The sequence below is a fragment of the Danio rerio genome, chromosome 4 (genome assembly GCF_049306965.1).
Source record: "Danio rerio strain Tuebingen ecotype United States chromosome 4, GRCz12tu, whole genome shotgun sequence".
Classification (NCBI taxonomy): domain Eukaryota; kingdom Metazoa; phylum Chordata; class Actinopteri; order Cypriniformes; family Danionidae; genus Danio; species Danio rerio.
Window position 1 is genome coordinate 22,716,947 of NC_133179.1, and position 27,644 is coordinate 22,744,590.

General features: G+C 34.8%; 1 protein-coding gene and 1 long non-coding RNA gene across 26 annotated transcripts in view; one reads left to right on the forward strand and one right to left on the reverse strand.

Moving 5' to 3' along the window:
* ppfia2 (PTPRF interacting protein alpha 2) overlaps positions 1 to 27,644 on the reverse strand; it is a 340,304-nt gene that overhangs the window by 159,948 nt on the left and 152,712 nt on the right. For 8 of the 25 annotated variants that reach the window (XR_012401626.1, XR_012401627.1, XR_012401630.1 and 5 more), the window contains exon 1: positions 18,744 to 19,116. The exons of the other annotated variants lie outside the window; for them this stretch is intronic. Coding sequence is in view for 4 of the 8 variants with exons in the window: in XM_073946440.1 (XP_073802541.1) it covers positions 18,744 to 18,824 (81 nt within the window). In the remaining 4 variants the exon portion in view is untranslated. Of the gene's footprint in view, positions 1 to 18,743; positions 19,117 to 27,644 lie in introns of those variants that run through there. 25 annotated transcript variants of the gene reach the window in all.
* On the forward strand, positions 9,411 to 16,912 carry LOC141381630 (uncharacterized). Its single transcript, XR_012402113.1, has 3 exons — positions 9,411 to 11,245; positions 14,799 to 15,647; positions 15,739 to 16,912. It is a non-coding gene; the product is annotated as an uncharacterized lncRNA (long non-coding RNA).

The following is a 27,644-nucleotide window of genomic DNA, read 5'->3' on the forward strand; positions in this document are numbered from 1 at the left end:
ATGTGGTTATTACACAACCATAATACACTGCGATATAGCCAGGTTTGGTAGTTTGTTGGATTGTTTTGCTTTCTCACTACAAATGATCCGCTCCAGAGTTTGTTTCAATCAGGCCAAGACCACCTCATTCAGGGAGTCTTGGACCAATTGTTTCGGCGTGGATGTGAGCACGATTGGGGGTTTCACATACGCCAAACGAACCACTGTGGGCAAACAAGACAGGCTTCAAAACAAGCGTATAGGTGTGAAAAGCACCCTATGACCCGATAGGGCCAGTAATGATCCTGTGTACTGTCCAGAGTATCTCGCACGCTGGCCCCAAATCATCGGGCAGACCTTATTGTTGAGCCCTGATTCGGTTGAATTATAGATAGTAGTGGATTTCTTGAAGATAAATATATATTCCAAAACATGATCAAATATATATTTCTGGTTATTGTGAATTAAAAATACATGCAATCTGCATATGCAAAATATACAGGTATGCATCACAATCAGAGCCATGTGTAATCCAAATATATTAGATTATATATTGTATGTATATATATATATATATGTAAATCATTTAGAAATACAGTTTTTTTATTTTTGAATTAAAACAAAAATTGGTCAAACAGGTTTTAGTCCAGTATACTATATTATAAATGAGAGTAAAAACGAAAGATGCTACCTAAATTCTACTAGGAATGTACTGATATTCATTTATTTCATTTCTTAAATCAAACAAAAAATATAATAAAATAATTCTGTAAGAATGTAATTAGAGATGACAAACAGCAACTGTAAAGTAGCTAACCAGAAATTGGTTGGTGAACTGTGTGTTGTAACAGCACTACAATCATAATAAAGACACTTCTTGGTTCAAAGAACAGCACAATGGCGTCAGGCGTCACGAGTCGTGCCCTGCTGGTCTAATCCACGAGCACATCTGCTGTGGGCATCGGCGGAGTAATCCCTCATAGGCGTAAATGAGAGAAAAGAGAGAACGAGCATCTTTAAGGGGGTGGTGTTGACTCCTCCTGTGGATCTGACTCTGGCACAACACTATGGCTCTGCTCCAATAACTATTCTACTGTCAATAGGCCGCATTCTAGCTGAAACTGAGCCTCAAACACAACTGCTTTTAGGAGCTCTTAATGAACAGCAACTTCATTTATGGCTATTTATGGACATCACACAAATAGTGTTCCTCACTAGCAAGACTTGACTTGTGTCTATAGTTGATTCCCTTTCTTTTCCATGTATGTTTCAGGATCTCAATAGATCTACAGTAGTCAAAATTTGAAGTGGATCATCACCTTTTCTCAAAGTTTTCCTAAAATTAGGGCTGCACAATTTAGAACATTGTGATTTATCTGATTAAATGATGCGATTTATGATTTAAAATGTGATTTACTATAAGTTCATAACAGAGCTATAGATGATGTGGTGGTTTTAACAGCACCAAAGAAAGACCAAGCATGATCTCAAAGTATGCTACAGTATGCTACTGTTTATTTAAAACCAATGTTTCCAATAAAGTTGTCAGTTGTCATGACAAATTAAGAAAATAAGTATTTTAAATTCAACTTAATAAATTGTATATGAAACCTTATATATATAGATATAAATCCTTTAAAACCTTTACATTTAAATTGTTACATTTTTTATATAGATTTCATGACATTCATGGTGCATTGACAATCTTTTCCAATAAACTATTTTATATTTTACTTCTTCACACAAGAATTCTTGCATTAAAATGTATAATATATAAATACATTTGTTTTTATATATTATTTGTAATACAATTTTTTTTTCCTTTAATACAGGAGTCAAATAAATGAACTGTCCCTTTAATTTGACCTGCTCAAAGTAAACTCCTTTTGAGTGTTTCAAACAAAACTTAAGTACATGCAGAGAACAACATGAGCATTTATAGCACATAAATAAAAGTAAATATTATCCGGCTTGCTTTTTGAGCATTGTCGAGCGAGTTCTAAAACACCGGTGATCAGTTAATGTGTTCCCTGCGATTGACTTTAATGGTTAGTGCAGCTCTGGTGTTATTTACCAATGAGTGACGCGGATATGGATAAACGGCCATTCTTACCTAACGTTACAATCTATTCACAGCTAATCCATGTTAGATGCGGTGGATAAAAATCACACTGCAGAGTAAAACTTGTGTGTCTGCATCGACAATAATCACTGTAACAGTCGAGAGAGGACTGGAAATGTTACCTCATGCAAGAAGGTCAAAGGTCTACACACACACACACTAAGAAAGAAGAGAGAAAAGCAAAGCGGAGATAAAGTTCAAACTTTTATTTTCTCCATCGCAGTGAAATAGGGGCTCGTGGTTCTGCTGTAACAGTGGTCTGCTTTTTAAGTAACGTTAGTTGGATTGTTTAAATTACTCAAGCTCACCTCCCTCGCCTTAGTAATAATCAAAAAAAATCGCAGCTGTTGCGATTTGAAAATTTTCAAATTGCGATTTTGGTTTAAAATCGATTTATGGTGCAGGCCTAAAACAACAGTCATTCTTGTCCTAAGACAATTTTGAAAAACATTATTGATTCACTTCGAATGTTGACTTCTGTAGTTTGGTCATCCATAATGAAGTAAATTAAAAAATGTTTCTATTTATAGATAAAATCTGCTCTTTTGACTTAGCTTATTTTAAAAAACGCAAAACCTTTGCTGAGAAACATTCAGTGTGGACAGAGAACTGGTTCTCATTTCACATAAGTAATGAAAGCAAGCAAAGTTATGTCTGGAAAAACCACCACAGCACACACAAAAAAAGTAGTAAGTATGAGGCTGTTTACATTACAACGATAGCTAAAAATGGGGGGGAAAATCCCATTTAAAAAAAAAAGTTTCACGTTCACATAACAACGTTTTCAAAACAGTAGGCATTTAGACATCTTCAGACAAAAATGACCAAAAACACTGCATTACATACGCTAGACCAGTATTTGGCACTATCATCTGATTAGTAAACACTACCGGTAAGGAAGTGGCAGTATGTCGGCAGAATGTGTAAGTAGAATTTGCCATGTGTGTAAGATGTGTCTGAGCATGTGTTTTGGTTGTAAAATAAAGTAAATCCACACTTTGCTGATGACGATTCACTTGAGCAACAACAACACCATCACGTACTCCACCAATGTTGTGTGTTTGTTCACGATTGCCTTTAATCTACAATTCCATAAACATTTACTATGCACGCACATACTGTAACGTTTCCATTTTCATGGACTTATTTTTGGGTGTTTAAATAAATACAACAATGGGAACGTAATAAAAACCTTCCACTTTGTAACCTATTTTAAGTTTTACATTTGTTAAAGAAGATTTATGTGATTTCAGCCCCAAATATGTTATGTAAACAAACAGGCAAAACACATAAAAAGTTTGAAGTGTTAGGCTAAAAACCTAACCTAAAAACCATGTTCATGGAGGACCACCAGCACTGCATATTTTAGGTGTCCACTTTGTTTGCCACACCCATTACAGGTCTTTCAGTCTCAGCTAATGAGCTGATGATCTGAATCAGGTGTGTATTGATTAAGGAGACTTGGAAAATGTGCAGAGCTGGTGATCCTCCAGAAACGTGGTTAAGAAACACTGATCTACATAGGTCTCAAAGCATTATCTAGAAGTAAGGCAGCTTAATTTAGCTGGCTAGATTTATAAAAAGTCTTCATGTCAGAAACACACCTACAGTGCCAAAAAAAGTTGTCTAGGTAGGCAGCTTAATCGGGTCTAGAACATATTTTTATAAACCTGAGACACCTCAAATCAGCTTTTAAACCAGCAACCTCCTCATTCCCCCAGCGGCCACAACACATGTGACAGCACAAATAAAAAAGCTGACTAATTACTGTAAGCAAGCACGCATGTATGATCAACTCACACATGCATCGCATCTGAAACAGAATTGCTGTGCAAGTGCTTACCGGCCTCTTCACACTGCATGTGATGATGAGCATCTGTGATTGAGCTAAAACCACTTTGCTATCATGACACTGTGCTGACGAACAGTTATACTCCAATCCTCCTCCACCATGCTAATCGTTGCAGTGGCCAAAACTGCTGGTGGAAACAGAAGCAAAAGTTGCACATTTAATGAAGAGGCGCAGCCCTGTCATCTGTTTTCCCTGACACTTGGTCGGAGCGCCACTGGAGCGTGTCTGCTCAAAGATAGAGAAAGAGAGAGAGCTAAGAATGGGTTTAATTGCTTTGACCAAATGCTCACAAGGGGAAAGAAGAGAAGGAGAGTTTAAGAAAGAACTTTGTATTTGCCTAAAATGGTTCAATAGTGATTACAGGTGATGGGAAGAGTGGTAGTGAGAAATTAATAGCTCTATGAAATTAATACTTGTATTCAGTATAGATACATTACATTAAATATATATATATATATCAAAAAGATATGTGACCCTAAAGCATAAACCCAGTCATTTGAAAATCAGATCTATATATAACCTGAAAGCTGAATGAATAAGTTTAAAGTAGGGCTGGGTGATAATATAGGTATCAATACTTTTTGACTGAACACCATTGTCAATATCAATAAAGAAAAGAGTTGGTATGTAGTTTCGATATGAAGCGCTATAGATTTATTAAAAATGTAGCTGTTGAGCACATGCCTTGGAAGCAATGCAAATAAGCTTGTGGTTTAAGTTTAAATGATGAAGGAAACCACACCTCGCACTTGTCACTTCAGGTCAGAATTACATCACATGTGAAAATGAGTGTCGTGGCTAGCAGCAGTGAGGAGATTGTAAATAAAAAAGGATGTGAGGATGTCGCCAGAGTAGCTTTTTGGTTTCTTTTCTTGTGCATCCAAGCCACTAGATCACCATCATAAAGTTTTTAGCATTTTAGCAACTTCACAATTTATAATGTTGCAGTATGTATTTGAATAATGATGACTGGTTCCTTTACTTGAAAGCTCAGATCTGATTATCATAATTTGTTTTGTGTACTGTTTGAGGTTTACAATATCTTTATTATTTACACCTTAAAGTTTGCTTTGATTGTTCAGTATTTACACTTTACCACTGAACACACTTTGTAAAATTTTATTTAAGTCTATGCCTCTTTAACACTTGTGTTTATTTTATTATTAAGAGATCAGATATTTTGTTTAAACATTTTTGCTTTTGACTATTAAAACAATTTGCCTTACTAATGCTTGCAAATCAAAATAAAGTGGTTAAATAAAAAAGCCAGCATTCCTACATGTTTAGTTAAAAATAATCAATAATTATGGCTATAATTATCAAATAATATGAAACATGATATTGTGATTTTTATTTTTATTTTTTTGCAATATCACCCAGCCCTAAACTTAATATTAAGATTAATAATACAATTTGATAATTGACAAGTATACCAGTGAATAGTTTGTGGTTCAGTGTAACACTTATAAAGTGTAAAAAATTGATTTAAAAATAAAGAGACAACTTTAAAGTTATTATCAGTTTACTGGATTGCAGTTTTAAGTAAAATGTTAATTTAATTTCATATTATATAAATAACAACAATGACCACAAAATAACAAAATAATTAAATAATCATAATCATATAACTGAAAATGCAAGATGCACCACACACCATTTTTGTTTACAGTAGTAAAGAGCAGTGTGCTGTGTTTTTTTGTTACTAGGCATTCACTGTATTAACGATCTTGGTGCTGGAGCTAGTGACAACACTATGAAGTGTATACTGTAGATGTGTAGTAGTGGTGAACAATTTCTTTCAAGGGAAAGGTGTAGAGGTAGGTGTAGGTGTAATCAAATTGGGATTGGGCCTTTAATTGGGCTGATTAATCATGGCATTATCTGAGACAATAACTCTAAAAATTCTTCAGGATTTCATCATATTTTTAATTGTTGTAGCCCACATGATCCAAATCTGTGAATAAAATCTGCACATTAACCTCTTATTTGTAATGCAACAAAAGTGCTTTGTCTTCGCCTTGACCTTTGATTGAACAGAGCGTTTCATTTAACACGTCCCTGAAGTGAATGGAGCTGCGGCGGTGGGTGGACTGATTCAGGCATTTGCTTTGTGGCAGGATGTAATTTGTATTTAGCAAAGTGCCACCTGTAGTCCAGAAAATAGATCAGCCGTGGTGTCAAATTCTGAACTGAAGTCAGAGGTTACAGATGGAGCACAAACACTTCTGACACAACACACCTCAGCTAAGCAGGATTAACAAAGCATTCAATTCAATTTCAAATAAATGTACTAATTATGTTAATGTTGGCTGCACAGTCGATAAAACACTTCATATTAGAATTCAATTCTCTTACAGTCATACAGTTTTGGGTCACTAAATGACAGCTGAATTTTCAGTTTTGGCTCAACTATCCTTTGGCATCAAATCTCAACTGCCATTGACAATGTAACACTTACTTCAAGAAGGTAAAATGCATTATCTAATATTTGTCATTTAATTTGTTTAATTGACATAATATGGCTGTCATCCTCACTACAGCTTCCATCTCTGCAAATACGTGATTGAAAGGGCTTTTCCTCGCTAATCAGGTTTGATTGAACAATGTTACATCACCGCGGACCCTGGCAGCGAGAGCCTTGCAAACAAAAGGACAGATCGTTGAATCATGGATAATCAACGTCCGTCTGTTATAAAATGATGAGATACAGTATATGTGCATAGAAGATGATGGCTTCAAATGAGTCAAGTGGCTCAGGACAATTCAAATGCATTAGATCTCAATGGAGACAATGAAAGTCATACTTTAGATGGATACGACTGCCATCAAAAGCATCCGAAAGCAGAGTACGAATCACAGTCATTTTGTTACCAAGCAACAAAAAAGTGCCTTTTTCTCCTTAACACAGGCTATATATAAAACAATTAGCTAAAGTGTAAATTATTACGTATAATTTGCTCATATCTGAACTCAAAAGCAGGATTCCCCCGTCATTTAAGGCATAAATCAATCAAAAGTTTTAATTCTGTAATCTTTTATTCTCCTAGTTTTTGCTCCAAACCTGTTTGAGTTACCACACAAAATATATATATTTTTAGGAGAAAGTTGGAAACCTGTACCCATTGACTTGCATAGTATTTTCCTAAATATATCTGTGTTCAACACAAGAAAGAAACTGATTAAGGCTCGAAACTAATTGAGGATGATCGAATGCGGAACATTTTCAGTGAGCTATCCCAAATATAAGGTATATCAAAATAGTAAAGGTTTTAATGGTTTTAAGGTTTTATTCTCACCTCTTTCAACTTACCAACCTCCAGTGCAAAGCTTCAAGTCAGACTGGTTTAGTATTCTGGGCTGGACTGAGCCCTGTGTGAATGGGTCAAGCCATTCGTGTGTTTAAACCTACACCCTTTCTCTCCATCCATCTCCCCAATAATGTTCTGACATGTCTCTGAGCCACATCATTTCTCATCACCCTCTCATTACACAGCCTTTTAGCAGGACAATTATCAAAATATCATCCTTTAATAGGCAGTCCTCATGGGGCAAGCAGGTGTGGAGTGCTTTGTTCAAGAGGGTAATTGTGATCAAGCAGAGGAAGCATCAGTTCTACAGGTCACCTGTACGTTGAATTAAATATCGCAATCTAGTTGAGAAAATGACACAAATTTGATATATTTGATTAACCACACATATGTTTTCAACTTTCTCTGGTATAATCCATGTTACAACTGGATGAGACACAATTAGCAACTTAAATTTAAAATAAATAAAATGTTTAAAATGTCTGGTAAGTGCAATAAACTGCTATTTCAAATCTGCATCCTTTTCCACTATGCTTCGAACTGCTAGGTTTTATCCATTTGCTGGCATTTTTTTTTTATTTAAAACATTTTTAATCATCGAAAACAATTATACTACAATTATAATATAATTATACTAAACTTATCACTTATTCTTAAAACTTTTTATTGAGTCCATGCAGGTCTAATTATGTTTATTCTTAGTTACATAAAAATATTTGATACACTGAAAATGGATTTTTACTGAACCCACATTCTGATATTTTATTGACAAAAGCAGACACTTACAATTTCCCTCTAATTCCCAATAATCTATCTATCTATCTATCTATCTATCTATCTATCTATCTATCTATCTATCTATCTATCTATCTATCTATCTATCTATCTATCTATCTATCTATCTATCTATCTATCTATCTATCTATCTATCTATCTATCCATACACACACACACACACACACACACACACACACACACACACACACACACACACACACTAATAAAATCACTTATAAATAATATGTACAATATTAATATTGATATGTTCATACTATTAACATTATACCACATTCATTATCATTTGGAATATGAAGAAAACACATGAATAAATGTAAAAACTATTATGATGCTATAATATTATTATTAATTAATATTTCAAATAATATTAGAGTGTTTATTATAATATTTTACACTAATTTAAGAAAGCTAAGTTATAGAGTATTGATTATATTATTCAAGTGATACACAGAGCAATAAATGCAGTGGCCATAGCAGTTCTTCATCTTTAAAAACACAGCTAATAACCATTCAGCATCCAGAAGGGATGCAATGTTTCTCTGTGAGCCAAATGGCAATCAATTCAAATCAATGCAAAGTTTCAAAACAGTTTGAATGTTAAACTAATTGCGATGCTTGTTTTGAACAGCAGGGGCTATTGTGTTTACTACAAACTTGCTTAACGTGCAATAGCGGTGAACAAGTTACATGCATATTGATACTGAGGAAGCTCCATCATCATTCAAATCAATGAAGTCTGAGTCACATCATCACACAGGCAATGCTGTTATTTCTTATCAGTTCAAATGATTAAATCAATAAACATAACCGTGACAAGTATTAAATAGTGCAAATCTAACAATGATGGAAACTCATGTGAACGTTTAGCTGATTTGTTCTCAGTTTTTTGCTCTGCCTTTTTCTCTCTATCCACTCAATTTGAATGAAAATTCCAGATGTTTATATAAGTGGAAACTATAAATAAAGAATTACTTTAAATATACATATTTTGTGTTCATGATAAAATTGCAATGTACTTATGTTATTTGACGAAAGATATGACAAAATTGTGCAAAACAATGTGCAGCATTTCGGAAATAAAAAATTAATTTTGTTAGGTGAATCTTTTTAGTGTCGATTTGATTTGCGATTTAATTTTGTAGTCAAGATTCAGCTTAATAATCTGTAAGCCGTGGCAACAAATTCTGCCACAGCTCTTAAAAATGACCTGTTATTGTTCGGTGTCTGTGACTTTGGAAAAAAAAAATATACCCATATTACCAGTGCTGTTTTTTTTTTTAATATTAATTTGAAGCAGCAGACGTGATTATCCCACATGTCTGTGCTTTTTTTTTCTATTTGCTTTTTTATTGTAGGCGTTCTGCATAGTTTGGTTGTGCAATTCTGATTAGGCAGAAAGTGTGCTCACTTAATTGGCTGGTAACACTGTCACACAAAGACGACAGTCACGCATTAGCTCTGGTTGGGGAAATTATATAATACATATATACAGTTAAAGTCAGAATTATTAGCCCCCCTTTGAATTTTTTTGTCTTTTTAAATAATTCCAAAATTATGTTTAACAGAGCAAGGACATTTTCACAGTATGTCAGATAATCTTTTTTTCTTCTGGAAACTTTAAGATGTATAGAAATGTCTTGAACAATATCTAGTAAAATATTATTTACTGTCATCATGGCAAAGATAAAATAAATCAGTTATTAGAAATGAGTAATTAAAACTATTATGTTTAGAAATGGGTTGAAATAAATCTTCTCTCCGTCAAACAGAAATTGGGGGAAAAAATAAACAGGGGGGCTAATAATTCTGACTTCAACTGTATGTCCTATCGCAGCAACAACACACTAAACACAGCTTACGATTGCTATTCGATTTCAATGAATCGCACAGCCCTAGTTTGAGATCAATATTGTTAAACATCTAATTATGAGTTGAGTAAATCATTATTTAATTTTCAAGAACTATAGATAGATATAATACTATATATAGATAGAAGATAATAATACCTTCTAGGGCTGTATTATGTTAGAAAAAAATAACATTGCAATATTTATTTGGAAAAATGAATCATTTTAGATAGATTTTTTTAGATTGAATAATGGTTTTGTATGGAGTGCATCTACATAAAATATAATAAAACTCAAGCATAAACACAACCCAACAGGATACAAATAAAATAGTTTTTGTTTTTTTGTCTAACATTATTTAGATGCAGAAATTTAATTTCCGATTGAACTTCTTGATGAAATGGAAAGCTCTGCATGGTTTAAACTCACAAGAATTGCTTAAACAATGACAAATGTTTAAACTGTGGTGTCTGGTGAACTATATCCTGACTCAACATTGTCCAAACATACTAAAACTTTGACTATTGCAGATTAGGGTTGTGATATTCCAGGAATTTTCAAGGCTGAAAACTTTCCATGGGAATTAACGGAAATATATAGGAACTAATGGGAATAAACTGTGAGTTTGGTCAATTAAAAGTTAATCTATAATAGGATACTTAATTGTAATTGACAAAAATAGATATCTTACTGCCCTGCGTATTACTATATTATATAGCCTATATTGCAATACTGATGCTGAACTATACTGTATATGGTGCAGCCCTAATACCCAACTCAACTATGGCATGAGATAAATGCAGCTACCTCCAATTATACGATCCAAAGACCCCCTCAACCTCTCATTTTTCCACTAATCCCAAGGGATAAGCCAGGAAGGCACCCTCCACCACCTTTTATTATCTGAACTTGGGCAAAACTGCACGGGCTATGAGACGAGAGGCCAAGATAATGAAATTATACTCGCTGCGCTTTACAACAAATCCCTAGATGCCAAGAGCTATACATTTTTTATATTCTCTTATGGAAAGAGCCATCTTACTTACATTCAGTTTGTAATCCATTTATGCTATGAGTTCTGTGCAGGATCTGCACGGTAAACCACTATAATTTTCAACTCTAAAGAGACAGGTATGCACTAATACAGAGTCAATTGCTAACGCTATATTTATTCCTTGCGTCATGCAAATGCCATTAACAAAACAAGCCTTGTGCTTGACTAACCTTACATAGACACACACATACACAGATTTGAAGAATGCACACACAGCAACCAGCAGCACTAGAGATGTGCTTCACTGCGCCAACACTAATATTGACTCTGCATAGTGTTTGCCAGGTATGAAGGTAATTCAGTTGCGAAAGTCGAGAGCTTGCAAATGTAAATGTGAGCACTTGTGATAAGAATATTTGTATGTGTAGGTTGAAATGTACACTTACAGCTCTGATGTGAACAGCTGAAATACTCGATTTGCACACACACACAACAATCCACACACTTGTGTTTTAAATTCGAAGTTGCAGATTAATAGTTGTGTATTTGTAAAATGTCATTCACAAATACAAAGTGACAGACACACGTGTGCACGGCAAATTTGACTGCATCTTCGCTCTACAACCATAGGTCGGCACTCACAACCTCTCAGATTCGTCAGTACAACTACAAATCTCCCGCGCTCTGACTTTTGCAACACATCTCCCGCGATCTCTGTAGCAGAACTCATCTGTGCACTCGCAGATGCAGAGGCGTGAGCAGCGCGGGGCAGGGGAGGGGCGGGGCTGGTGTAAAGCTGTTTGATTGGCTGATGCCTGACCAATGAACAATGCCAGCAGCCAACAGGACTGAGGTGCAAAATAATCATTTCCCACGATTATTTTATTATTTAGGGTTTATTTAAACTCTTTTCTGAAGAGATTCTTGTTAAAAATAATAAATTCTGTGGAAATGTACATACCAGTAAAAGAGCAGCAAAGCCAGTTTATTGGCTAGAGCCAGCCAATGAGATGGGGCGTTTCTGTTTGTCAGGACACAGGGCAGCTCACGTTGTTGGAGGACTCGAGCAATCAGAGGGTAAGTTATGATTTTTAATAATTATCTATATGTTCAATACTGTTAGCTAAGCTAAGGACTGTGCTGGGTGCTTCTCTTGTTTGTTTTTTATATAAGAAACAGTTATGAGTTATCTAGGAGCTGCTTTCAATCATGTTATATGGTTCTAAAGATAAGATTCAACCCACATGAAATAAGAAGTTGTAATAGTATTTATAGTAAATAATAGTACGTTTTTGAACCATACTAACTATAGTAAACTGTATTATACTGTATATATTGCAGTATCTACAACTTTGTTAATGAATGCAACAGCACACTGTAGTATTAACTAGAAGGAACTTTAATAAATTGAAGTATATTTACACACACACACACACACACACACACACACACACACACACACACACACACACACACACACACACACACACATTAATAGCAATTAAAAATAACACTAGGCATTTCAGTTTCTTACAGATCATACCGGTTTTTGTTATTACAACCTGCATCATATCTATCTATCCATCTATCTATTTACATGTTTGTGTACAGTGTGTCCTTTATATCACTTTTTTAATTATGAACGTTACTAACTATAGGTTATTTCTCAGTTTCCTGTAAGGATGGAGTGACAGGAGAGATCAGCATGTTTCAAGTCGATGAGGAACTCAGAGAAGCTGCATAGCTTGAATAGGATGTTATTTATGCTAAAGATGACATGATGATCCAGCTCATCTACAAACACTTCAAAATGATTCAGATCATTCAAGAGGAAGCCGACTTTATTTTCTCTTTTTTCTTGCCAAGATGACTACAGATTTGAACAAAACACACACTCACCCACAAACACAACTTTTATTTTGATAATTGTTTAATGTAGTATTTTTACACTTTACTGTAAGGCAGGGGTGTCAAACTCAGTTCCTGAAGGGCCTTAACCCTTCACGTTTTTAGTTGCAACCCTGCTTCAACACACTTAAGTGAAAGTTTCAAACAAACCTGAAGGACTCAATTAGTTTGATCAGGTGTGTTTAATTAGGGTTAGAACTAAACTTTGCAAAGCTGCAGCCCTCCAGGAACTGAGTTTGACACCTGTTCTGTAAGGGAATGTAATTTGTCAAATAAAATTTACAGTCCAAATAAGTGCAGTGCAAATGTCTAGTTACTTGTATTGAAATATTTCAGGGTTTTTCCTTGTTCATAATGAGATGGAGGTGGTAAATCCAACTTCATCATTACCCATCAAATGTTATCTCCTCTTTAATCCTTTGCTCAAGCCTTAACTAATGGTCAGAAAGCAAGCCATTGTGTAAAGCTGGTTGATGCTCGCTGTAATAGAGAGAGATGATGACTGTTCAGCTTATGTTGCTTAACCCTGCAGATGAGATGCTCAAAGTGGACCCTCAGCCGAGCGATGGACACTGTCTCCCTCACCTAGTTGCTCTTCCTTTGAACACACATATCATGTTGAAGGATGCAAGTTGTGGACCTAAATCAGATGTAATGCATGTAGATGTAAAAATTAGAAAGAAATGAAACTGCTTTAAAATGTATTAGGTTTTACATATAAATATGTGTTCTTAACAGATTTGTTTCAACTTGATATTTGCATAATAAATGGCATTAGAATGTTTAGTTATAAACAGATAGCTATATTTAAATTTTTTCAAATTTAAGCTATATATATATATATATATATATATATATATATATATATATATATATATATATATATATATATATATATACACATACATACAAGTATACTTCAATTTATTAAAGTTCCTTCTAGTTAATACTACAGTGTGCTGTTGCATTCATTAACAAAGTTGTAGATACTGCAATATATACAGTATAATACAGTTTACTATAGTTAGTATGGTTCAAAAACGTACTATTATTTACTATAAATACTATTACAACTTCTTATTTCATGTGGGTTGAATCGTATCTTTAGAACCATATAACATGATTGAAAGCAGCTCCTAGATAACTCATAACTGTTTCTTATATAAAAAAAAAAACAAGAGAAGCACCCAGCACAGTCCTTAGCTTAGCTAACAGTATTGAACATATAGATAATTATTAAAAATCATAACTTACCCTCTGATTGCTCGAGGCCTCCAACAACGTGAGCTGCCCTGTGTCCTGACAAACAGAAACGCCCCATCTCATTGGCTGGCTCTAGCCAATAAACTGGCTTTGCTGCTCTTTTACTGGTATGTACATTTCCACAGAATTTATTATTTTTAACAAGAATCTCTTCAGAAAAGAGTTTAAATAAACCCTAAATAATAAAATAATCGTGGGAAATGATTATTTTGCACCTCAGTCCTGTTGGCTGCTGGCATTGTTCATTGGTCAGGCATCAGCCAATCAAACAGCTTTACACCAGCCCCGCCCCTCCCCTGCCCCGCGCTGCTCACGCCTCTGCATCTGCGAGTGCACAGATGAGTTCTGCTACAGAGATCGCGGGAGATGTGTTGCAAAAGTCAGAGCGCGGGAGATTTGTAGTTGTACTGACGAATCTGAGAGGTTGTGAGTGCCGACCTGTGGTTGTAGAGCGAAGATGCAGTCAAATTTGCCGTGCACACGTGTGTCTGTCACTTTGTATTTGTGAATGACATTTTACAAATACACAACTATTAATCTGCAACTTCGAATTTAAAACACAAGTGTGTGGATTGTTGTGTGTGTGTGCAAATCGAGGATTTCAGCTGTTCACATCAGAGCTGTAAGTGTACATTTCAACCTACACATACAAATATTATTATCACAAGTGCTCACATTTACATTTGCAAGCTCTCAAGTATTGCTACTGATTTACTTTCATAGCCAGGTCTGGAGAGGAATGCTGAAGAAAGAGTGAGAAATATCATCTGTACAACAAAACTGAGTGCCAGTAACCCTCTTTTAAACTGACATCAGCCTGAGAAGAAAGCATGTAATTATATGGCTGCAAACTACTGACGAAGAATAATGTAGATGCCAAAGGGAAACAGTGACAAAAAAGCAGAAGAAAGCAAAGCTAAATGCAAGTATTGACATTCAGGTACACATATAATTATGTGCAGTTACGATAGCAATCACTTCCCATGTCATTTGTCATTGACGGAAACAACTGTGTACAATCAAATGCAAAATAATTTATCACTTGGTGGAGGACAGTAAAATTAGACTGATAACAACATGGACAAAACTAATAGCAAACAGTTAATTTTAAACTAGACATGAGACACTGACTACGTTTACATTGCCATCAGTAATTGAATGATTTGCCTTAATCTGAACTAGACAATAATATGATTAAGGTGTTTACATGAGATGCTTTTAGAATGTTCCTTTCATGATCCCGTTTTACATGTTATAGCACATAATTCGATTACCGTCATTGCATCACCACACTATCCACATTTCTTCCAGAGTTTCATGCAGTTTCGGGTGTTTCATTTTTAAATTGTCAACTTTAACTGTAGTTTGGCACTTTCACGTTCATTCAGAAACATTTCATTCATGCCCCCTGTGATAAACGAGATATTGGACACGAGTATGAAGTGCTGGAAGAGTGTAGTTTTAATAAAATTTGATACCGCACGCCATATGGGGAAAAAAAAGTCTGAATTTCATGATGCAGGTGTCTGTGGTTCTTTACTGGCTCGGTAGGTGCAGAAAATAGTGTCAAAGAGCCGTGTGTGTATAGACTATCCCATCACAAAATGCGGAGAGAAGTCCTACATGAAGGTATAAGTCTGATTAAAGTGTTTACATGTCTACTGCAGTTCAATAATGTGACTAAAATTGGCATTGTGATGTTTTATTTTTATGATGCAATATAATTTCACTAGATGAAATGAATAGCTCTATTTGGAAAGAATTTACATAACATTACATTGAATACAATGATTTTGTAGAGCGCATCTGCATTAAATAGAATAAACTAAAGAAAAGTAATTATAAAAACAGTAGATAAATTATATAAATTAAAAAACAACAGTTTTTTTTTTTTAACACAAATTGAGGAATCAAACGTAAAACAACCGTTGTGTGTATAAACCTTTCTTAAAGTTAAAAACATTATAATTTCATGTGCATGAATGCTTTAAATGTTCACACAATCTCAGGCCTTAAAAACACAAGCACTATCAACTGTGGCTCTTGGTCAACTACTGTATAATCTTTATTCAACAATGCAGATCCTGCGATGTGACAATTGCAGATGCACACATTGCCATATCGATGTTGAAACGATTTATATTGCGCAGCCCTATTTCTCATCAATGTGCACATTTCACTACAGTTTTATTAAAACACTTTTAGCCCTTTTCACCCATATGATTATGGAGCCATATTATTAATATTGACTTACTTTCACACAGTTTTTTTGCACAATACTATAGTATGCTATGACCTTAAAACTGTTTTACCTTAAAACTATTTATAGTGCATGATTTATAAAATTAAACCCTTCAATGTTTGTGTTACATAATCATGTTCTTATGTAGTAAAATTGCTCTGTATAGCTGACCAGGTACAGAACTGAATTTGCCATGTACAACTCACAATAAATCCTATAAAATGTTTTTTTTTAATTGACAAACAATAAAGCAACATCACTTTAGAGCCACTTAGTGGTATAACAACATTTTACTGTCAAACGGTCATAAAACAAAGTTATATAATATTGCTATACATATTTTGTACACGATGAGAACAAGCTAAATATTGTGTTTCAGTCTGTAGTTTTGGCTTAACATAGAACCAAATTAGGGTAACACTGTAAAAATCATGCCATAACAACAAATTTGATTGTTATTTTAACTGATTTTAATCATTTTATCAGGTTTAAGCTATTAGTTTTTTTTTTGTTATACAAAGTTTTACAAAGTATTCTGTAAATATGAAAAAAATCTGTATAATATGAATAATTTTAGATTGACATATTTATATGACATATTACATATTTATTATCCATTTATTATGAATGATTTCTGTACTGTGTTTGGGCATCCAAATGTAAATTCTAGGCCCTGAAGCAAAACTAATCGAGACCTACTCGGATAAACAAGCGTGTTGCTTTCAAAGCGCTAACTCATCTCTGCCGTACGTGCTTAAATCGTTCATGCTGTGGCTGTACCTGGGAAATAGACTGCCATGACAGAACACGATGGATTGTGCCTTTTCAAATCAGGAGGAAAATCTCTCAGGCTGTTTTCCATGGGGAGCACCTCTCTGCTAATGACGAGACAAGCTGATACACTACACACACACACACATACACACACACACACACACACAGCTTAAAAAATACACAATCGCTTAAAAGAAGTGAAGCTAAAAACAACTGTAGGTAAACCAAGCCACAAAACCATGCCATCATTTTTTGTACACAAGGTAACCAAAAATAAACCTCCATAATCCACAAACAAATATCAATACAGATGGTTCAACAAGCATCTGCAGCACCTGTTGAAAAGGGCTCAGATGAAATCATCATCTGGAAAGCAACAGTCTCTGGCTGATACCATCACTGGCTTGGTTACCATGGCCTCCCATTACAGAAATCAATATCTAAAGACACTGCCCTCATTCCAATGCATGAGATTTGGGTCACAGCTGAGCAGTGCATGCAGTTCAGAATATCAAGACAATCTACTACTGCTGCATAATAATTAAAGGGTTCATAGTTTAGACTGGGGCAGGTTGTCACATCAAGGAAGCTGAGCTGAGGAATGGTACATTTTCAATTACACAAATGGAAACTTTTTAATAATAACTGATATCAATAGCTGAATATTAGCTGAAAATAATAATAACACATTTCGCAAAATGGTACATTTTCATCTGTTTGATAATTTTGTTGTATCATGAATTGTTCTGTGTGTGTGTGTATCTGCAGGTTAATGGCAAAAATGCATTTATTGGACATGGTGTCACAAAACAGACAGTTAAACAGCCGTTAAAACAGTTTAAAGCATCTTTTAAACTTTAGATCTGTAGTGTCTGCTTTTTGCTGGGTGTATGTGGGCGGAGTAATACACAAAGGGTAAAGAGGCTGTAGGAGTTCTGATATTGCAAAATATCGCACGGCTATCAGCCAATCAGATTCGAGAACCAGACAGAACTGTTGTATAAATAAATATATATATATATATATATATATATATATATATATACACATACACACACACACACACACACACACACACACACACACACACACACAATACATTAAATGAAGCTATATATACCCCTTTGAAATGTTTATTGGAGTGAAAAGTGAGTGACAAGTGTTAGCCTTCATAACACAAGAACGCTTCTAGTTTAATCTATAAAGGTCAAGGACCCGAATAACATGCCATTTAATCATAGATTTTCCAACCCTATACATATAATATTATATACAACAAAAAACTGAAGTCACGTTTTATTAAAATATAGTTAATATAAGCAATAACGTTACTCTATTTGTATTAATAAATCGCACGCGCCTCCAAAGGAATGCGCGTGCTGGTCAACGCCTTTAAACCTTCACCTCAGACATCAGTTTCATGACAGGCAAGGGTTAAACTCAACCTGAAATGCGATTAAAACCGTCAGCCAAGCCAATTTCTGTGTGAAACTACCACCAACTCTGAGTGCGCATTTTTGCACGAGCTCCTTGAGATTAAAACCAACGAGCATCTCGTGTCAAACAAAAGCGACGTAAATTGCAAATGATGCAAATAAAGACACACACCAAGCAGTTTGCTTTAGTTTTAGACTATTTAACAGTTTAAATACTCGCCTGGTAAGTGTAAAACCTCGTCCCGTTGGGCGGGTGCACCTTCGGGGAGTTAGTCCCCGTGTTCATGTCTGAGAAAATCATATTTCCCCCAATAAAATGCAGAAGTGATCAGCTGTACGTCTCCGGCTGCACAGTATGAATTAAATCCTTGTCGTCAAGTTCAACTGATCAGGGATCAGCGGCTCCCCAACTGACGCTGGACTCCTCACAATCAACACAGAAGGACGAAAACTATAACTGCGCTCCCTTTTAATCACGCTGTTGTGAATAATAAGTCAGTTGAACGCTGACACAGTCAATGAGGGGTGTGAAATGTCAGTGCTAGATACAGCAGCAGGCTCCATGATCACAGCACGGATGCTGTGTACCGTGTGCTGGACCTGCCCATCTGTTCGATAAGCTGCTGCCTCCCCGCATCATTATGCAGCCTCACTGCCGGTCAGCCAATCGGATATCAGTATCGGGTGTGGGCGTGGCCACAAGCGGACTCTGTGGGGTGATGCTCACATATTTAGTAGCTGCGACTGAATGTTTAATATCCCATAAACAAATATGCAAAACGTCCACAAGGGAACTAAAGCTCCTTGTTTTATAGTAGTTAATGATCACATATACTGCTGAGTACATTATGTGTATGTTCAAGTGAAAACAAGGCTACAATTTTGAGGGCTTGTAAGGTGCTCGCTTATACAGTGAGATATGAAGACGACTAACTTATGACAGGTCTTAAACAATTAAACGTGCTTACAAATTAGCCAGTATGAGATTTATGTTTTATGCAGCGGATGCCCTTCCAGCGGCAACCCATCTCTACGAAACATCCATACACACTTATACCCTACGAACAATTTAGCCTACCCACATCACCTGTACTGAATGTCTTTGGACTGTGAGGGAAAACGGAGCACCCGGAGGAAACCCACGGGATTGCAGGGAGAACATGCAAATTATTCATACTTTTTCTTTCACGATCAATTATTGTGTTATAATAAAAATAATTCTTCTTCTTCTTCTTCTTCTTCTTCTTCTTATTATTATTATTATTATTATTATTATTATGGTTCTGATTATCATTATAATCACATTTTTTCTACTTCATACTTTGTGCAAACCATAACTTGCTAAATTAATAAATAAAATAATTTTTAGTTTGAAATAAATTAACAAATCAGCATTATACAATGATTTCCATGTTAAACTGAAGATAGGAGCAAAGACGCTGAAAAAGCTGATTTCTATATAATTTTAATTCTATATATTTTTATATAAAAATGCTGATTTGTATTTAAATTTGTATTTGTACAAAAAACAGTAATTTTAAATTGGAATTTAATTTTATCGCATTATTTATTGTATATTTTCAATTAAAAAATGCAACCTTGTTTTTTTACCAACTTAATGTTTAATGCAAGAAACAGACTTTGATTATCAACAGTTGAAGTTTGTCAGAAAGCCTTTCTCTCACCTAATTAACAACTAAAATATAGGCCAGTTATTAAAAACACTATGCGCGAGTGCATGCACTATATGGACAATATCTTTCAAGTATTTACTTTTTTGTTATTGTTTTTGCAAATTCAATTACTTGCTATTTTCTAAACTCTTTGTTTAGAGGCTTTCAAGGTCTGCAGTCTCTAACCTGCCTTAAAAAACAAGAGTGTTTAGAATCCATTTAAAGAATTCCAATGCAACCATTTAGAATCACTTCAGTATTGACCAGAAAAGCTTCTTTTCAGTTAATAGAGGAGCTCTTTTAATTCAGTGTTTCTACTGACATGGGCACACAGGAGGGTCTCATTCAATTTAACCCCTCAGCTTGGCTTTTCTGAAAATACACATAGCCATTGTTGAGGAAGATAATCAAATCCCTGAAGCCTGGCTTAGCAGGAGTCCATTTACTGGACTTTATTCAATCAGAGATGGTTTTCATACGTGCCTCTTTATATGCATGTGACATGACGCTCAGCATACTCCTAAAACCATCACATGACTCCATAACTTACATTATAAACCATTACGTAATCCAGTGCCATAAAAATGCAATACATTAGGTTGAAAATGCAATCTTTGTTTGTGGTTACGGGTTTCTGAATTCTTGAAAAGAGCACACCTCAAAACGCAGCCTCTCCTTTACTATAATTAAAGATATTTTTTCATCTATTTCACCTGAAAACATTACTAAAATTAAATTCCAAAAGGTCATCTAAGATGTCTTTTTAGGTCAATGCAGGTTAAGTGTTTGTTAATGTATTAAATAACTTTTATGAACAAAAAATGATAATATGAGGGAAGTAATGTTCCGTTATCATTCAGTTTAACAGCTATATTTAGGAAATGATACATAAATCTGACCTGTGTTAATACAATGTATAAAAGAGTAAGTGATCATGCATGAGGGGTGATGGACATCAAGCTATTTTTTGTCACAGAATATAAAAATGGAGAACTGTTGAAAACAAATAGTTGGATGTGGATTATCCTTCTTATTATACAGCTATTTGGTAGTTTATGATGCTATGATGACCTTGGATAAGAATTACCACAGTTTCACGGTATCACAGTATTGTGATTACATAATAAAACAAAAAAAAACAAAAAAACTTTTCCTCAGTTGAACAATTTATTTTGTTCTTAAGAAACATTCATAATATTTTGGAACAGTAAACATATCAGGCTGAAAAGTTTAAATAAATAATTGATTTCTGCTCTTTTCATTAGTTTAAAAACAGATTTCTTTGCAACAAAAAACATATATATATATATATATATATATATATATATATATTAGGGGTGTAACGATACACAAAAGGCACGGTTCGGTTCGGTTTACGGTTTTGGAGCCACGGTTCGGTTCGGTTCGGTTCGGTACGGTTTGGTTTCTGTTTGCTGTGGGGTTAGGGTTGATGTCATGTTAACAGCAATGCTAAGGGACAATTCACTTAATAACAAGAACATCTTACCTTTTTCTTTATTAACTTTGTCATCGCATTTTTAGTACAGTCAGGATACCCGAGTAAACAACTAGAATTAAATAAATACCTCCAATATAGACTAGTCAGAAAAAAACTATTCTCTGTAGTGCAGCCATCTTAACTAAGTAAACTAAAATTAAATAAATAACTGCAGTGTAGACTAGTGAAAGATCTTCTTCAAAAACACCATAATATCCACATTCTCCGATGAGAGGCTTGATCTCTGTGCTGACACAGACGCTCATTTTTGATTATATGGTTTCATTTAGATAGATAGGTTTCCGTTTAAATTAATGAAAAATATACATATAATGTGTTTGTAAAGTGTTTTTTCATGACATATTCACCAGTAAAATACATTGCGGTTGTGTCTGAAACTAATGTTAGGGTTGAAGCCGGCTGTATGTTTGCCTCCCGATCTCTCACTCTCTCTCTCACGCTCCCTTTATGCCGGTCATTTATGTAGGTCCGCCTTCATGACAGCTGATGCCTGTCATTTCTGTAGGTCCGCCTTTTTGACTGCTGATTGGTCAGGAGACCGATCTATCATCATTTGGCGACGCAGCGCGGGAATGTAAAAAGCATGTCAGGAAGAGCGGGAGAGAGAGCGCTTTTTCCTTTGATCTCGTTTTTCGTATATTTTTCTGACATGATTATGATTTTCGTTGTTTTTGCTTAACTTTCGTTTGGGTAAAATTATTTTGCATTACTTTTGCCCACTTTAAGAAATTTTGTGAGGTTTGTACATTTTTATTTCAATTGATTTGTATATTATTTTTTAGCTCCGCTCCTTCCCGACAATATAGCTGTATCTCCTCAAGTTCAGTCTTAGTGTAAGGTCAATAGGGAAAATGTCATACGATTTCCATTTTGCAAACACGTAGAAAATGTATTGTTATAGACATCAGGTAAGAGGTGAAGGTCATCTTTGTTTATTTTATTCAGTATATGGAAGAATGCGGCGCACGGCGCTGAAGACCTTTTTTTTGTTTTTATCAGTTTTAGCGAGGTAAGAGGGGTTATTTATGAGTTAGAATTGTTTTATTATATTTATTTCTTTTGTTTGTCTTCACTATCACCCCCTTGCTTGAGTTTAACTAATTTTTGTTTGATACTTTTGTTTGAATTTGTTACTTTATTATATTATTTTTATTAGTGTAAATATTTCTCTTTTTTTGTATATTTGGGCATTATTCTGGTTTTACTTTTGTACAATAAATCACTTTTGTTGGCAGTTCTGTTGCTTACACCCTCACATTGTGAAATTACCACACTTTTTAAATGTTTTTCCTTACAAGTAAGTTTCGTGAAACAGTTGAGACAGACAGGCAGGCGCTTTGTCTTCAACACGAATTCTATTCCTGTACTCAACTGGAAAACCAAAATGTTTCCACACAGATGACTTAAATGTGTCTGGGGGATCTGCAATCTCAGTACTATGTGAAGCAGCCATCCTGCTTCCAGTAGTAATGAGTGTGATGCTTACTCAAGTCACATGACATAACATGCACTAAAATACTAACTTTAGAATATATTATTTAGAACAAATCCTCATCATTACTAAAACAATTTAAGCAAATATGATATTAAAGATGACATTAAATTGGTTCAATTAGTTAGAGACAAGTGATGTCAACCTCAACAATGGGCAGCAGGGGGCGTGAGAGTATCGCGGTACGCTACGAGAGTTTCGCGATACGTATCGTGGTTGGTGTATCGCGATGTTTTGGTTCGGTTTTAATATCGTTACACCCATAATATATATATATATATATATATATATATATATATATATATATATATATATATATATATATATATATATATATATATATATATTATGTATATATATATAAAAACCTTACATACATGTTGGAATTTTTATAACAGACCAAACTGCGACAAAATTTGAAACCGGTTATCATCCCATGTCTATTATAACATTTCTCCGAGCTGTAATAGTTTAGCAGCTCCTTTATTAAACATACAGTTTGAAAAAAAACTTTTAGAAATCATCTGAATGAATCAGTCACAAATAAGCGGCAATCTGTCAGAAACAACATTGTGACACAAATATGGATATGAATTTATTCACTATATATATCAATGGTCAAGATGATTCATAGTACCTGGATGAGCCTGTTTTATTAGTCTCAGTGGTTGTTATCTGGGAATAACGTACGTACAATGTTATGAATGACCATTGAAAATCAACTATTGCAAATAGCAGTGTTATTATAGTGTGGAACATAATAAAGAAATAAAATGGCAATAATTTAGTGTTTTGTCATCAAATAACAAAGCTTTTTTTGGTGTAATGCCTCACTCTCAGTAGTAGTAGGTGGCGATTGAAGTTGATAGTCTGAGTTTTCAATTGGGGTTGCTTAGGTAATGTTAATGGTGTTATTTACAGAGAGAATAAATGTACCTGTCACTGAAAATAAACACTGTTCAGAGAAAACACTTAATATAAATTAAATGAGTAAACAATTTCAAAGATGATCAAAAAAAAGTTTTATCTCTGTCTGGCAAACGCAGGTCTGTGTGGTCTACAACACAGTTAATACACCCGGCCTCTACAGGAATCTAGGAGAGGATCACGTAAGTTCTACTGATGCTTGTATTGGCTGTTGCTCAAGAAAGTCACTCTTCATTTGCATAAGGCTGAAAGATTCTCAACAATGTTGCGTGATTTGACATGCCCACCTAGTCGCCAACTGTGGCTGTCGATTACATAAAAAGAGGTTGCTGGAAGTCGCTCACTCTCCATTGAAATAAATGGCCGCTTGACATTTTGCCATTGTGAGTCCCTCATAGTGTGAATACAGTTTTACACTGCATGACATTTTAGTAGGTGTTATAAATCAGGGTAAAATGCATAACATTCACTACTTTTTCCTCAGAAAGAATAACATTTAACAGAAGTCTAATAAGAATCACTTTTATTGTTTTAATGCTTGAAAACTTCTTTCTGAATCTTTACATTTGTCTTTATTTTAGGGCATGAGAAAAAGCTAATACTGCTATTTTTATCATTTTCAATGTAACTCGTGTAGAAACCCTTGTGAAATGTGCTTTAATTGAAACTCGAGACTCATAACATTGTTTCCACTAATGGGTTGCTGCATCTGTCTTATGAGGCAATACCAAAAAGGCAGCAGAGAGAAATGAACATGCTCCAATGAATGATATTGAGCATCTCTCCAAATTTTTTCTCCCCAAGGGAGACCTTTCCAAACGCCCTGCCAGGGTACAGAGGCATAGAGAGATGCACCAGATGGGGCTTCAGAGCAACCTGAAAGGACACGCACGCACACACAGATAGTGTGAGCTCTTCCCCTGAGGGTTGCCAGGCCAGGAGGCTTGGATTGTGGCCGCAAAACATGCCAACCCTTGTCACTCTCTCTGCTATAAAAACAGCAGCAGCCTCTGTGTGCACAGATGCGCCTCTTTCACTCCAGCATGAACAACCTCATAGAGTCTCTACAAATACTTCGGAACACATCTAATGTGCCGAAAACATCCCTTTTATGACTTGGAAAAATGTGAACATGTGATGTGTGCTGACGACAATAAGAAGTGTGCGAAAGGTCTGGGGCTGAAAGCTGATTGGTTGGAAAATGGGCAACGAAATCTGTCTATTCTTTTCCAGTGAGATCACTGATGACATCACAAAGAAACCACAGCCAAGACTTCCCTGGTTCTTTCCAATGTAATACGCTGGATTTCATTCAGCCATCCTTTTAAAAAGAGAGAGAGCTGATTTGAAATGTGCTCATAATTTCAGATTTCTCCAAACATAAAGGAGAAAGAAGTAATTACAATTTTAAATAAATAGTTCATCCAAAAATGTTACTTCAGTTATAGTTTTCTCATCCACCAAACCTGAGTTTGTTTGTTTGTTTACGTTGTCTGCTGCCTGGCTTTTGACCATTCGCCTGTGTATTGGCAAACGAATCTAGATTGCCCATATACATCTGTTTTCTCCTGTGTTAACCGTTGCTTGCCTGACCATTGCCTGCATAATAAACCCTGACTTTGGATCTCACGTACACTCAAGGCATTCCACATAGTTTCGTATCTGAAAACAAACTAACAACAAATAAAATGTGCAGCTTTATGCAATTTTGTGGCAAACAACTTAAACATGATTTGTGCATTTTGGATTTGTTTACTAATGTTTGTATTAATTTATGCACATTGTTATCTTGTATTGTTACAGGGACATTTGTTTTTCTTAATCAATGTATTGTTTTGTTAAACCTGCACTTGGAAAATGACCTCACAAGGAATCAAGTTTACCTTGTTTATCACAAAAGCTGCTTGATAAAAGCTAAAAAGTGATGTGCGCTTTGACAAAAAAAAAATAATAATAATTTCAATATTTCTGACTGATACTGCAATTTGATTTGTGATTTCACTTTGTGAAGACAATTATCAAGTCAATATCCTTAATGTTATGCAGAACACACTCTAAAAGAAAAGAATGGAGCATACTTTAACTGCACATACATACTGTACATACATACATACATATATATATATATATATATATATATATATATATATATATATATATATATATATATATATATATATATATATATATATATATATATATATATATACACATACACACACATATATATATATATATACACATATACATACATATATATACATACATATATATATATATATATATATATATATATATATATATATATATATAGGTATTCTCTTGAGGTACAGGACTTAAACTAGTAACTATGACAGCACTAGTCATAAGTTAAGCATGAGCCGAAGTCAAATACCCATATAACATTTTATAAATCACGAGTGTGCCATTGACACATCCTATACTGTTGGTGCATTCAGTTATTCACGCAATTACATTTCCAAACATGAAAAGCAAGCAAAAACAGGATACCAATCGTCCAAATTAGCACAATCATCTCATTCTCACATTCAAATCTGAGCTCTAACAAGATCCACAAAACATGACCTCTCAAAACAATCAAATGGTCAAAACAAATCAATGTTCTGTTTCTATGTGGCCACTCATGCATTTGACTCCATAAGGACTAACAAGCATCTGTGCCTGAAAACAGTACATCACGATTAAATGGTGTATTCATGAGTGTGTGTGTGTGTGTGTGTGTGTGTGTGTGTGTGTGTGTGTGTGTGTGTGTGTGTGTGCATCAGTGCTGCTACGCTGTGAAGTAAAGCTGATGTCTAATTAAAGACCTTTCTTGTAACCTTTCTTTACTGCAGCTTGTTACATGCAGGTAACAATAACTGTCCTTATTAGAGTCACTGGTCTTGCCTACAGAGACACAGCATGCTATGCACAGATCTAACATTACCATGCATTGACTCCCGAAGCCAGAACTTGAAAATCCTATACATTCACTGATGATAAAGATCTAACACCAGTATTTAGTCTCATAATTGGAGTGAGAATCATTTATTGCAAGTGCTTTTAATTTCAGTCACTTCTATTTCAGGTATTCAGGGAATACTAATCTTCACAGAGGCAGATTGAAACACAAAATAAGAACACTAAAGGTCGATAGTTGTCTAGACTAATGAAAATAAAGACTTCATGGTCTAACGAGAGCAGTGTTGACATGTGAAAATTCAGGGCTACATATGTTTTTTTATAAATGCATTGGTCTAAGCAGTGTTTCAAGAAGGGAAATCACCCAAAAGAATGATAATAAATAAGGCTTCAAGTTTAGCTGTATAAATGTAACGAAAAACACCTTCCCATTTTTAAAACATGACATCAAACAACAAAATTAAAAATGGTTCAAATGTTATAAAGCATATAATACTATTAATAATGCAATCGTGTTTGCATTTCCCTTCTGATAACATCAAAATCCAGACACAGAGTAAAAAATTATAAACTTATGAAGCAAAATTC